Source organism: Ixodes scapularis, unplaced genomic scaffold, assembly GCF_016920785.2.
Source record: "Ixodes scapularis isolate PalLabHiFi unplaced genomic scaffold, ASM1692078v2 PGA_scaffold2__306_contigs__length_199485367, whole genome shotgun sequence".
NCBI classification, from domain to species: Eukaryota; Metazoa; Arthropoda; class Arachnida; order Ixodida; family Ixodidae; genus Ixodes; species Ixodes scapularis.
Window position 1 is genome coordinate 49575080 of NW_024609857.1, and position 14407 is coordinate 49589486.

A 14407-nucleotide genomic window follows, 5' to 3' on the forward strand; every position below is an offset into this window, starting at 1 on the left:
CCTGCTAATGCCCAGGAAGGAGAAAACAGTTTAATCTTTATAAATAAAGACTTGCTTCTATCATTTAAAGATAACTTTGTAACCTTATCGGACACTTCGATAAAATGTTGAGAAAACTAAGTGTGTTAAAGAACCATCAGCTGCCACTCTGAGGCTTCCAGGAGGTACCTCTCCGTGTTTAGTAACCAACTTTATTCAGCTACAAACTTTAAATCAAGTTTTGTAAATTTCTCGATGAGGAAACAGAGTCCTTTATTCCCGGACGACCTCTAGCGTATATTGCAGCTCAGTGTACTCGGAAGATTATTATTGATTTTGCTTTAATGGGTTTTACTAGAGACCCTAAGAATGATGGTCGTTATCATGATCTACTGGTCAAGCGGTTTCACTAGCAAGGAGGGTGGACGCCTTTTTATCATTGAGGCTTCTTGCCTCTTAGAGTATGCTACCGATCGTCTCTTTAATTGTCTATGCTGACTAAGGAAACAACAATTATTGATGCCCCCGAGCGCGTCTAGGGAAATGTGACGTTCTTCAAGTTTATCGTTTAACCTTTTTGGCATTTCTAATGTTCACTTCTTCCCCTCTTGGATATTTCTCGGTTTCTGCCGCAAATATCTAGGCTGAAACTCAGCGGTGGGGCGGACTTCCAAACGTCGCTTTCTTTCTGCTTTGCTTTCTAGGAGCGATGTGTGCTCTTCACAGACTTTCTAGAAATCCCATCTGCGTCTTCAAGACCCTGGGGAACGTCACTGCCTTTATAGCCCTCGCAGGCTACTCCTTTTCTTTTCCCAAGTACACTGAGCACCAGTTTTCCCTGTCCGCCTCCCGGGCCAGTTTGTTTGGAGGTAAGAAAACACCGGGCCCTTGATGCTACATGGTATCGCCTAAGGCGAGCCAGGTTTGCCGTAGCTCAGATATGTGCTACACATTTGTCGAAAGTTGAGACTCTCTCATGAGGTAGCGCTAGCTGTTAGGATCGGATGTCAAAGATTAAAGAGCTGCGACTACCGGAGTTAAACACCAGAATGAAAAACAAAGGAGAAAAGAAAGATGTTTGGCTATAGGAGGACACTGTCAGGCTGCAAAAGTAGACGCAATGCATCTGAGAGATGGAAAAGCTGTTTTTTTTGTTTGTTTACATGACGCCATTGTCGATCAAAAGTAATACACGCAGACGTCAACAAACAAATAGAAGCGCTATTTGTTGCTGCTTGTCTGTCTATCAGCGAGAGCTGCGCCATCTAACGGGATGCAGTAGAGAACACACGCACTCTATCTACTCCTGCTGCCGGACGGCGTGGTAGCCTGTAGGGAAAATACCCATTTTTGCTGCCAGCCAGAACGGATGAGCATCGTACCTGCATGAGTTCATATATCGCTAGTGCGTTCGTGATGCACGTTGAAGACTCTAGGTTACCAGTGATATTGAACTGGCTAACTTTCTCATCTACAACGGAGACACCACAGGCCCATTGGGGCTGGCTAACTTCCAGCTGTCGAAATAAGCACACCTCACAATTGTTTTTAATTTTAGCATTAGCTGTTCACCCAATACTTCCGAGTCTTTAAAGTGTGGAATCTTATTCCAACTGCTAGCACCACATTCTGAAAGCCCGTTTCCACACTTGCGACCTCTTAGAGCAGAGCGCCTTGGAACCTCTCAATATCTCTTATGACGAGAGGACACACTGGCGCCATCTATTGGGTAGTACAGTAAAACCTCGTTGTAAAAAAGTTGAAGGAGCGGTTGTAGTTATTTCATTATAACCATTAGTTTGTCACAGCCACTGTCCATTTCTTCCCACTATTAGCAAGCAAGGGGAATTATTATTATTTTGTTATATCCATTAGTTTGTTATATCCCATTTTGTTATAACGAGGTTTTACTGTAGTGTAAACTTGGCGGCCCGGCATATATTCTATTTCTCTCGCGCATTATCCTTTCTTGGCTCGAAAAACTTTTGTCAACGTTATAAACGAGCCTTTCTTGTAGGTATTACGCACAATTGACCTCAGAAATTCCGCAAAACCTTCGCTCTTGTGAAATGCAGTTCCAGGATCACCGCATAGATGGCGCCAGCGTGCCAGTGTGTTCTCTCGTCCAAAGAAATTTCAAGAGGTTTCAACAGGTCTCACCTCTCTCGGTCGTACTCGGTTGCAAGTGTGTGAACGGGCCTTGATAGAGTCTGAGATTTGGACAACGCGTATAATTTATTTTTGCTGCGCTAAAGACATTGCTCGTTTTTCTCGCCTGAGAACGTATAAATAAGTAAACACGGCTGTTTTTTTTTTTCTTGTTTTTTTTTTCCATCTAAATACCGGAGATTTAAATGGATACATGTTGACTGTTCCTATCAGGCCCAACTTACATCCTGTCCAACGTAATTGGCGCAATCCTGGGATCCTTTTTTGTGCACAAGGTGAGGCCCAGACCCCGGATAATAGCCTCACACCAGGTCCTGGTGATTGTCGTGGCCGTCGCGGGAATCCTGGGCCTCATGTCCATTCGTTGTGGCTCCGTGCAGTACCCGCTGACTCACGACAGTGAAGAACGGTATGCCGTACAACTCTCATTGCTGAAAAGTGTTTCGTTCTTTGTCTTATGTCGAGTCGCTACATAAGCGAGGCTTCAGAGTATCGCCACTTCAGGCATATGGGTGCATTAAAACATTGTCACCAGTTCTCTTAAACCGGATCTGAAATTGCAGGAATCGGTTTTTATTATTTTTTTTTGTGTCCTTCATAAATGTTGAAACGACAAAGCAAAATATCGCCACCTGAGTTTTCTTCTGACCACGTATCTAAGCTTCAGGTAGCTGCATTTTCAAAGCGTAACAGTCGCCAATGGCGCTCGCTCTGCACTAAGTACCAAAATGGCGGCGCCCATAAGCAAATCAGGGGATGGAGTACCGACAGTCAAAGCGTAGCGTAGTTAGCGGCTCTATACTCGTTGTTTACCTCAAGAGAAAAAAAAAAAGGACGTTTAGCACTGTAAAAGGGTTCATAACTGGGCTAGTTGGTGATTAGACATTTGAACGGTATTAGCGGACACGTATGGAGAAGAGAGAAGAGACAGGAAAGAGCGCTACTTACAGCTATATTTACAAAAATGAAGAGAAGGAACATCGTCAAGATCCCCATAAAGATGACAAAAGAAGGAAAACAAACAGAAATATAAAACACATAGTAGGGTGTTCCCTCGCGGGCACATGCTTGAGACACTAGTTCTTTGTCTAAACACCAAATCCATTGTTGGCCTTTACGTTGCCGTGGTGCAGGGTGTATTTGCATCAGTCTTGGCTTGTGCGGGGTCACCATAGTCAGAGAGGAAGACGAACACCTCATCCGTGGTCGGATGTCGCTTTGTCATCGTGTCTGATGTCTCGCGACAACCGTGACTCGTGCAGGTTCTTCATTGTCCGTGTTAAAAAGTCTATTTCCTTGCTTGTTAAGGCTACCGATTCAACACTTATGCATTTATTAGCGGCGGATATGACGTGGTAGGCTTCCACAACTTCGCGGGTCAGTTTATCTTTGTGCCTCTCTAGGATTCTTGTTTCCCCGAATAGCGGATTGCAATTGCACTCTTTACAATGTGTTGCGAGATGTCCTCCTACTGTGGCTCTCAGAGAATAATCATGTTCGCGTAGTCTGTCATTAAGACAGACTACGCGTACATGTGTAAAAACAGTGGATAAAGGACAAACACAAATCTCCAAACACAGCTGGTAGAGCGCTCCTCTGGAAATGGAGAGGTCCCTGGTTCGGTGCCAGGATCAGGCGGATTTTTTCGATCACGCACAAGCTATCTGTGTTTGTAGATTTGCGTTTGTCCTTTGTCCCTCTTGTTCCACTTCTCCAGGGATTATTTTTGGCGGGACACCAACTATTGCATGCTATAATATACTTGTAGCTTGTAAAACCTGGTATCACCAAAATGTAAAACACCGGCGATCACTGCTTGCTGCTACTAACAATCTCTCGCTTTGTTCATTGTTTCGCACGTGCTCACACTCATCAAGGGTAGAACTCTGACGAAAATATGGGCATTGTTGCATCGTCTCTAATTCAGGTCGAAGCTTAGGAGTCGTATTATTACGTGCAAACTCCCACGCAACTTGTTTTTCTTTATTGGGGGGGGGGGGGGGGGGGGCACCTGGCCTGATTTTAAATGAGTACTTTGTTCCAGTGAATGTTCATTCACACGTACCCATTCGACTTCCCAGTGACGTAGTTGCCACCTTGCAGATTTCGAGTGAAGTCATTCCAGGCAACGCAACGGACGCCTGTGCTCTCCTTTTTTTTTTATTCCTAAACACTGCAAGTTTGCTATTGCGGGATTATCTTGACTACGCCAAAAAATACGCAAGTCCTCATAGACATTGGGTGTCTGGATGATCGCACCGAGACCTCGCTGAGGAGCTTCTGCCCTTTCCTAAAATCAAAGTGTTACGCGAAGCAAAGAGCGTGGCGTTCCTACTTTCAGCAAACTGTTTGGCCTACAGGAAAATCCGCTCCAGCTTCGATCAAAAGGCTTTCGTTCCTTTTCGTTCTAAAGCGACATTAGTATGACCAGTATCATGACCCAGGCACGTAGCCAGGGTTTTTTTTTTTTCTTTGGGGGTGGGGGGGGGAGGCATGACGAAATGCTGTGTGAGGGGGAGGGGGGAGAGGAGGCCCCAGCAAAGTAGAAGATTTCGGGGGGGGGGGGCCGGACCCTATGGCACCCCCCCCCCCCCCCCCCCTGGCTACGTGCCTGTCATGACCTGTATTTTCTGAAAACAATAAACCGCTCAGAACAGCTGTAATCTGAAATTTATCGCCTGTATTTTTTTTTTTTTTTTGCTTATTAAGATGGTTGAGGAAGAGTGATTTGATTCAGCGATAGCACCCCATCCAAAAAGGGCTAACAAACAGGTCGACGCTTTGGCGAACATATTTCATACAGCGTCACTAAACCGTCGCACTTCTACAGTTAAAAAAAAATTGCAGTGGCTTAGCTTGGTTATGCCAGGATATAACTAGCGTGAGCTTAGGTTCAGCTGGTTATTCTTAGCTTTCCTGGTTGTCTAGGATTAGCTTGATTATCATGCTTACTGTTGCTTCAATGACACACACACACGGTATACGCATTATGTGACACATGTATATTTATTAATTTGTTTTTGTTCAACGTCTGGTCGCTTCTCTATTGCCACAAATACGGCTCGGTGGTCAGTGTAGTAACACGCTGCCGTCTCTATGGCCCCAATTAACGTAGTATTTGGAATCGATTGTCTGTCTCTGATACACAAGATCAATGGTGGTTCCCCATTGGGTTGTCTGTACAGTTGGAACACCGGCTGAGTCCAGGTTAAACGTGTCCTTCAAAGGAACACGAAGAGAGTCTGGAGCGCGATTGAAGTTACCAGCCACCACACACAGTTCATGCGCAGAACGGCAAGGCGCGCGCGGCGGCGGCGGAGCGCGGCGGCGGCGGCGGCTCCGGCGCGCCAGCTGTGCGCCGTGTTACATCACTGCTCCCCGCGCATGCGCAGCACGGCTCTCCAGGAGCCACGCGAAACGGCTCAACTTCGGCCAGTGTAGCTCACGCTCCAAAAAAAGATGCGGGCGTGTTTGTTTTCAGGCTCACAATACAGAACCAGTGCAACGCAGAATGCATTTGTTCCACGAGTGTTCGCCAGCCTGTGTGTGACCTAAGCACGGGTACCCAGTACTTCTCGGCCTGTTTCGCGGGCTGTGGGTCACAGTCCCTGAATCAAACGGTTAGTGGTTATATTTTTCCTCCCAAAATTAAGAATGGAGTGTTTATTTCGTGCCGGTGCAAACACCTCAAACAAGTTTCGTGCCTGTTTCGTACCCGGCAACTGCAAACGTTATTTTTAAAAGTGCCTACGTTTTTTAATTATCGAAGCAGGCGTGAGCGTTCAAATATTTTGTTTTTACCACTTTTTATTGTCGCTCGCCTATGCTCTAATTTTTTTTGTGAATGACCTATGCTTCATGCCCCGCTTTCTGTAGGGCTGTCAGTAAAAGAAAAAAAAAACTCATATCTGTTTGTAAATGATCACGAGTGGCTGTAGCGTTAACGACAAATTGACATAATGCAAGGTTTTAATTAAATAAATAACTAGACGAAAAAATACAGTACTCATTCCAACGGAGCTATTTCATCAGCCCTGCATTCAGGTCAGCATGAGCAGTACGAGCAGAAAGCCGTGTAACAAGGACCTCTGATGATGCGCAACGTCTTTTACATGAGCAACAACACACACACATGACGACGCGCATTTTCAGAGAATAACGTTTTGTGTTTCATGAACACACACAACTACGCCTTTTGGTGCCGCAAATAATGCCTCTATCTTGTGGGAAGTGCAACGTTCGTGTTTTGTTCAGAAAATTTAGGTGCGACAACGTATATGCACTATATCAACCTAGGCATCTGACAACATTACCGGAAATGCTTTTACATGCCTACAAATCTTAAGACGCACCGAGCCTCAATAAACCGAGACGCCTCCGGTGTCCCGCAGGACCTCCTCGATTGCCAGTGCTTACAGTCCGAACCTGGGAGGCCCAAGTTTTCCCACGGAGATGTTAAAAACGGAAAGTGTGAACAGGACTGCTTGGGAACCATGATGACCTTCTCCGGAGTGGTATTCTTCATCCAAGTTGTCCTGTCGACGTCGCACGTAGGATCGACCCTCCTCCTCCTCAGGCATGTATACGAACAATACGACCGAATTGCTTTACTGGCGTAACTTTGAAATCTGAAGCATGACATGTTTAGTGGCTCTATCTACGACGAGCACGGCGCCTGGAACTTGCTTCCGAATGGTGCGCTTGTCATGCCTTCACATTGCGCCTTTGAATTTCGATTGGGGACGCCGTAACGGTGGATCACTGCGATCCTGGCGGTGTCAGAGCAACAGACGTGAGTGTGAACGACGCTTGTTCGATTGTAGCTAAAAGTGCAGTCGGCCGGTTGACGGAAAGTCTGGAAGCCACCGGTTGGGTCACTGCATCGACAGAGACGCCAACCTGCGTATCTACAAACAGCCACCGGGACCTTTTACAGCCTGTATCATGACATGGCCGCTCCTGTAATGTATTTTCTTGCCCTTCTGGAAGTGCATTCCAAGAACATTAGATCTATAGTGATAACTCTAAAACAAAAGCCTACATCAAAATGGCATGCTTTATAGTTTATACCAAGAAACTAGTGAGGACACGTCCGGGTAAGTCTTTGTATTAGTCAAATGTTAAATGTATCTGCGCACATACAAAACTAGCGAGCTCAGAGTCACTCCGCCTCATATATTGATGATTGATGTACTAATTAATAATCTGGCCTTGCTCCAATCTCAGAGCCATCGAGCCACAGGACAAGACTATTGCTCTCACCATCACGTCTTTCATCATGAACATCTTCGGTGAGTCCCTTACTTCTTTGTTTACATTGAAACTCTCCAACAAATCTAAGTGATTCTATGGTTACCAACCATCGGTATTTCATGCATAATGTAAAAAAACTATTTTTTATTTTGGTATTGTCCCCCCAGTCTGCGTTACCAGAGCATAACCTCTTATTCCGAAAACAATTTGTAGGTCTCAGTATAGTCAAATTATTACGTGTGATTTAATTACTTCAACAGGAAATGTAGATCGTCAAAAATTTCCACGCATGATACGAAGGTCCTCTACAACATAAGCCCCCTCCCCTATAATAGGGTGCAATCAGACTTTTAAGCAAAACAGGAATGAAATAAAATTTGATAGGAAGCATAAAAAACATATTATTTTGGGAGCCTTAGTATGGAAGCAAAAGTTTCGTTAAGAGGTTAAGGTCTTTCGTTGTGCAAATCTAGCTTCCTATAGAAGTTGACTAACGTAGAAGTTTGGGCTAGTCGGTATTTCACGATTAAAAATTAAAACAGCGCAAGGACGTGGACAAGAACAAGAAGGTGGACCAACAAGGCGTTCACCTACAACTGAAGTTTATTCGTGCTAACATCGGGTATAAATACTGTAACGTCATTGCAAACATACAAAGAGACAATACATGACGATGGCTAGTTTGCACGTGGCGTCCATGTCATGTATTTTCTCTTTGTTTGTTTGTTATGACGTTACAGTATTTATACTCAATGTTAGCATGAATAAACTTTAGTTGTAAGTCAGAGCCTTGTTCGTCTACCTTCTTGTTCTTGTCCGTGTCATTGCGCTGTTTTATTTTTATTCCTACAGAAGCTCAGCCTCGTTCTGTCTTCCTAAACCTTTCAGAAGATTTTTTTTAATGAGATTTGAACGTATGCATTAAAAAGCAGGTTCTTTCAATTGAAAAATTGGTAGCAAATTGGGCCAGTTAGTGCACATTTACTGTTAAATACGTATGTGCAATAGGACGAAGCGGGAAAACGTGTTTATTTTCAAGTTCTTTTTTTATAGCATTGAATAGTAAATGTAAGTAAATCAAGAATTGCACAAGTAACATCAGGAGTCCCACAAGGGTCGGTTTTAGGACCTTTACTATTTTTTAATTTATGTAAGTGATATTAATGAGTATGTCACTTCATGCATGAGAATGTTCGCAGACGGTTGTATATTATATAGAGAAGTACATGTGGTAGTGACAATTTCATAATTTAAAGGGATCTAGATACTATAAATACACGGTGCGAAAAATGGCGGATGAAGTTGAACCTAGATGAAATCGTGTGCATGGCTTTTTCTAGAAAACGAACAACCGCCAGTTCTTGTTACGATATGAACAACACTCGATTAAAAAAAATGAAAGACGTTTACAAATTTCTGCAACGCGAAATTGGAGTACAGCATTTGAGGAAGAGGAGAGGGTATGCCCCTCCTCCTCCTCCTACCTTCATCCTCTCATCCTCCTGCTCCCCGCATTTCCTCTTTTCCTCCTCCTTTCTTCTAACACCTTCTCTCCCCCTCTTCGCCTTTTCCTCTTACCATCCTCCTCCTCCGTACCTTCCTCTCCTCCCACAGTTTCCCCGCTAAATTTAGCTGAAAAATTGACGCCACGTGACCTCCACCATCAATTCAGTTTTCCTCTAAATCTAGCGGAGAAACGGAATTTGTTCATCGCTGACGTGACATCAAGTCATGTGACATCATTTTCTCCGCTAAATTTAGCGGGGAATTGAATCGGTGCTGAGGTCACATGACGTCAAGCTAAATTGAGCGCGGTTGCGCCGACGGCGAAACCGCAAAACACGGAAACGGGCGTGTAAGAGCTTCTCTCTAAAACGGTTTTAGATTTCAAGTATTTAGGTGTTTACCTCATATCCTCGTTGAGCTGGCATCGGCGTGTAGATTACACCGTCGCAAAAGCTTCAAAATTTTTGAGTTCCTCGCGCCGAAATACTCGAAACTTTCCACGGGTTACGCGGGAACTATCAGATAAAACAAGCGTGATACCTATATTAGAATATGCCTGCACTGTATAAAACTACCCTCCCCCCCCCCCCCCCCCCAATGCGCTCAAGACAAATGTTGAAATGGAATACACTGGAATGGGGGGGGGGGGGGGGGGGCTGCAAAGCAATGCTTCGTTTAAAATGTTTCTACTGTATATGTCACTCCCAGACTGGCATCCCACGTGAAGCCTTCCCCAATATTACCTATCTGCGCGTGTGGATCTTATTCATAAAATGTGTGAGTATAGGTGCAAGACTGCGGCTTTTAAGAGTTTCTTTTATAGAAAAACATGCTGCCAGTGGAACACATTACGTTCTGCTGTTGTCTCGGTTATATCAAACGATGGCTTTTGTACTGTTTTAAAAATGGAAGATTCATTTTATTGATATGATTACGTAAAAGATAAATCCCAGGCAGAAGTTAACACAGTACACTATAATTATATTCTTTATGTATAAGTTCGGCACACTTTGGGGTAGTCAAAGGGATAAGGTTTCGTATCGTTTATTTGTATTCAATGTCGCGAACTGTGATGCGTTGTGTTGAGTGACGCGAAATCTGAAGCGTGCTTTAAACGTCGCGAGATGTGTCAGAATATTTTTGATCTCGCGAGGTTTTAAAATGTTGTTGAAGATGATTACCTGTTAATTTAATTTTTTTTTCTTTTTGTGTGTGTTTATCCCCTCGCTATATACAGAAACGCGCTGCGGGTACTGAAAAAATAAAATAAATACACAAAACAAATCTAACAAGACCTTCTAAAAAATTCGTCTCCCAACTTAACCTTGATAATGACATTCGTCTAACACAAGAAAAAACGCACAGGTTAGAGAGTTCGTTTTAGTGATCGTAGTCTCGTGCGCCTCAACTGTCATTGTGGGTATTTTGTTTGTTTCAGCCTTCATTCCTTACCCGCTTATATTCGGAGCCATCATCGACGCCTGCTGCATCGTGTGGGAAGACCACTGCGGTCACCGCGGTGCTTGCTGGGTCTACAATTTGAAAAAGCTCCGGTACCTGATACATGGAGTGTCGGCCCTGCTGCTCGTCATCAGCTGCATTTTTCATGGCGCCGTGGTTTACTACAGCAACAGGATCGAACACTTTTACGATGAAGGTTTTACCGCTGAAGAGTCTTTGAGAGGCAGTCCGAATGTCAGCGGGCTGGCTTTGAAAGAAGTGCGAAGACCAAAGAAATATAGAAACAGGGCCGGGAGATGGGAGGTGCGAAGTTTAACGAGGTGACCAGTGTTGTCACGCGCCCGTTCGAAAGAGAGTGCGTATATACGACGTTCTGCCGGCCAGGCGCGCGATGGCTGTGAATGCTTCTCTCACAGCATTCACATCGTATTAATTTCAACTATATACATTACACAAAAGCGTTTTAGTCTCGTCACCGTCTGGTAGCGTATTTATACTCATGAATCTCAAAATTTTTCTTTGCAATGCATTTCTATTTCAAGTTTCTCCATCAATCTCTCAACGGTGACCATTACTACAAAAGTCACTATGACGTTTCAGTCTCTAAAAAAAAAAAAAAAAAAAGAAAATCTACTACATACGCATTCTAATCTCCCCGGAACCTATTTGGGTCATTGTTTTTCGTACTTATGTTTGTTTTATTTAATAATTTTTGAAGTCCAGTTGAGACTGAATTGGAAAGAGAAGGAGAAGACACAATTAGCGTGTATTTCACTGGCGTACACTAACAGTTTGATTCTTTTAATCGCAGGACTAACAAGTTATGCAGTCCTCATAAATAAAAGTAATAAACTGAACTAATAGAACCATAGACTGCCTGTGAAAACATCTTTCTCGCTTCCTCTTGCCATTACAGATGAGACAAATACCAACTCTGAACAAAAGAGACAGTGGCAGTGGAGCAAAAATTGTCGACATTTTATTTTAAAGAATGTCATTCCAGCCATCGATAGGAACGTAGTTTGGCAGGGTGACTGCACACAAGCACTGCCCCATTTGAAAATGCTGGACGAGTTTGTTTCTGAGATGAAGCGACGAACCGATCCCCAGGGAGGAAACAAACTCACCGACCCCAGACAATAATACCTTAAGATGCGCAGGACATGACTTATTATCTTCATGCTTCGTGATTTGCATTTTTGGAATTTTTATCAGCTGATGCAGCAGTCTCACTGGCTCAAGAGCGATAAGGAGCTGCTCGGAACTCGCTACGCCCTGTGTTTCTTCAGTTGTCAGTGACTGCACAATCTCAGGCGTCTTTTAGTGTATACTGAACCGCGATGGCACTCGAAAGACCAATCATTGGTGTTTCTTTAACCAGCTTAGCCAATGAGAAGGATGATTGGGAATAAGTGCTGCGAAGCTCATGAGTTCCATTCTTGGTTAGTAATTCAGTTGCAGTATTTTAATTGCCGTATAGCCTATTGATTTTTTTCTTTACGTTGGGTATTTACACTTCGCTACAATTAAAGTTACTCTATATTTAACAGTGGCATTTTGACGGGAGTTTTGCTTTCCGTTAGTGCATGAGACACTGGTCAATTGTCGCTGAATTTCTATGCTAACTTTACATAATGCGATTGACAAAATGGAACTCCCTAAAAAATCTTGCTTATTTAGCCGAACAATAAAGAACTTCTATAAAACTAAGCCAATTTTTTTATAATCACGTTTGGTGAAACAATAGAACAAGCCGTGATGCATGTAACCACCTGTGTAGTAACTCCTCAAATAATGGGAAGGTGATAAACAAATGCACGTCACTAATAGCCGTCATATTGATGCCATACTATTAGAAATGCAAAGGTAAGTGTGAAGTTTCAGCTTTACCTTTTATACGTATAGATAATTATAGTAAATTACGTTTGCTTAGTCATTTTGATTTTAAATAACTGTCTTTAAAGCTGAGAGATTGTAATCTTACTGAAGTACATTTAAAAAAAAAATTATCCTGGCATTACGCAGTTAGTGAAAAAAAAAATGCGTCCTCTCATTTTGCCACTGCACCTTTCTGGGGGGATTCTAGCAATCAGTCTTATTACTTTAGCTAATTTGGGAGAACACATATTAGTGTTCTTTGTGCACGAAAGGGCTGTAAACCTGTAGGAGCTTCTGTAAGTGCCTATCTGATTGGATTTCGTATGTTTCTGGAAGTTTTCAGATAAGATACAATAATTTATTTCCGAAGCTCAAATGACGTATCCATCCAGGGCCTGGCTACCTAACAGCGTTCAAGGTACTGCTCAGGCATGTCAAACACTGAAAACCACCAAGAAGATTGCTTGGCGAATTACTTCGCCGAACAATCTACCAAGTCCTAGCCTAATAAACTACGAACTGCACTGCTGCTCTTGTTGCTTGCTCTTACTAGGTAACTGGTAATTTTGGTACGTTGGTATATGTATCGCGAGGAAAAGGAATGACCAAGAAAAATTGCTTCAAATAAATAGACGTGTACTTTAAAGCACAGGTATATTACACGTACACTTGAAGTACAAATTTTGCCTTTTTTTTGCAGTTTAGTTCAGTAAATGAATTTTGTGTCTAGTATTTTACTCAACACTTTATATAACGTAATGCTAAAAGCATATGTTACAGAGCGCGATCAGTTAACAATAACAAGCGATCGGCGGCTTTATCATTTTTTTCAGTCACAATATAGTAACGTAATTAATACAAAGGTGCAAGTGAGCTGGACAAGAATTACGATAATGATCCCTGGAGAAAGGAAACAAAGGACAAACACCAATCTCTAAACACAGCTAGGTGACTGGTACGCGACCGACAAAATCCGCCTGGTCCTAGTATCAAACAAGAGACCCCTCCATCTCCAGTAGAGCGCTCTACCATTTGAGCAAACCTGGAGCTCGCTTGCACCTTTGCATAAATGTTATTATTATCATCACATTAAAATGCAGACCGTGCACCCTTGGTGTTGGACTGGTAGCAGTTTATAAAACCTGTTTGCTCTACTGAAATCTAACTCCTGGTTAGCTCAATTGGTAAAGCGCTCCACTGGAAATGGAGAGGTCCCCGGTTCGATACCAAGACCAGGCGGATTTTTTCGGTCGCGCACCAGTCAGCCAGTTGTGGTTTGGGGATTTGCGTTTGTCCTTTGTCCCCCTTGTTCCCCTTCTGCAGGGATTATTATTGTCAAAGATAATACTTGTGGCAGAATGTGCTCATGCTAGGCACCAACTTGGTGGTGAAATATGATGAACCGCAATGAAAAATGTGGAAAAGCGCCCAGCAGCGATGTCGTGTTTGTGTCATCTGTTATCTGTGCCGCGAAGTGGGTACTCTATTATACATAGATTTGTTATTACCTGCGTCACACAGTGGTGCAATACCACACAGTGTTGCAGCTAAACACAATACCCGCAATATTGCACAGTCCTTACAATTTTTTACTTTGGCAGATGTGCTAAGTAAGTTGTTTTATTAAGATGTACGTAGCGGCTTTTTATTATTATTATTTGACAAGAGCTGTAACTGTAGAGCAACATCACCAATAACAGTATAGTTTCGAAATTCGGCGACAAGCATGCAAACTCGGTACTCTCAATTCACCCCCCCCCCCCCCCCCCCCCCACCCCACCCCACCTCGAAATGTCATGGGAGTACCAATCCCTGTCCTTTGGTTGATATGTTAAAATAATTAGCAGAGCACTTGCTTTCGTGTTCCAATAGCCATGCGGCCTCAGTGAATTAGAATTTGATGCCTTTTTACCACAGAGACTGCACGACCGGAAGAGCATGAGAACGATGACCTTCTTTATTAGTTAAGCTGATCAAAAGAAAACCAGTTACAGGCACGTAACCAGGGGGGAGGCCCATGGGACCCGGCCCCCCCCCCCCAAAATCTTCCATTTCGCATGGGTCCTCCTCTCCCCCCCCCCCCCCCCCCCGCTCATACAGCATTTTGTCATGGGTGCCCCCCCCCCCCCCCCCCCCCCCCCGAATCAAAATCCTGGCTACG

At 43.6% G+C, this 14407-nt stretch overlaps 1 protein-coding gene across 4 annotated transcripts in view; it reads left to right on the forward strand.

The window, feature by feature from the left end:
* LOC8037016 (solute carrier organic anion transporter family member 74D) overlaps positions 1-11173 on the forward strand; it is a 97415-nt gene extending 86242 nt beyond the window's left edge. For all 4 annotated transcript variants that reach the window (XM_042291855.1, XM_040216024.3, XM_029989179.4 and 1 more), the window contains 6 exons: positions 684-848; positions 2362-2557; positions 5630-5768; positions 6540-6724; positions 7375-7439; positions 10346-11173. In XM_042291855.1, the coding sequence (XP_042147789.1) occupies positions 684-848; positions 2362-2557; positions 5630-5768; positions 6540-6724; positions 7375-7439; positions 10346-10692 (1097 nt within the window). In that variant the 3' untranslated portion in view covers positions 10693-11173. The remainder of the gene's footprint in view (positions 1-683; positions 849-2361; positions 2558-5629; positions 5769-6539; positions 6725-7374; positions 7440-10345) is intronic.
* Positions 11174-14407: the final 3234 nt, after the last annotated feature.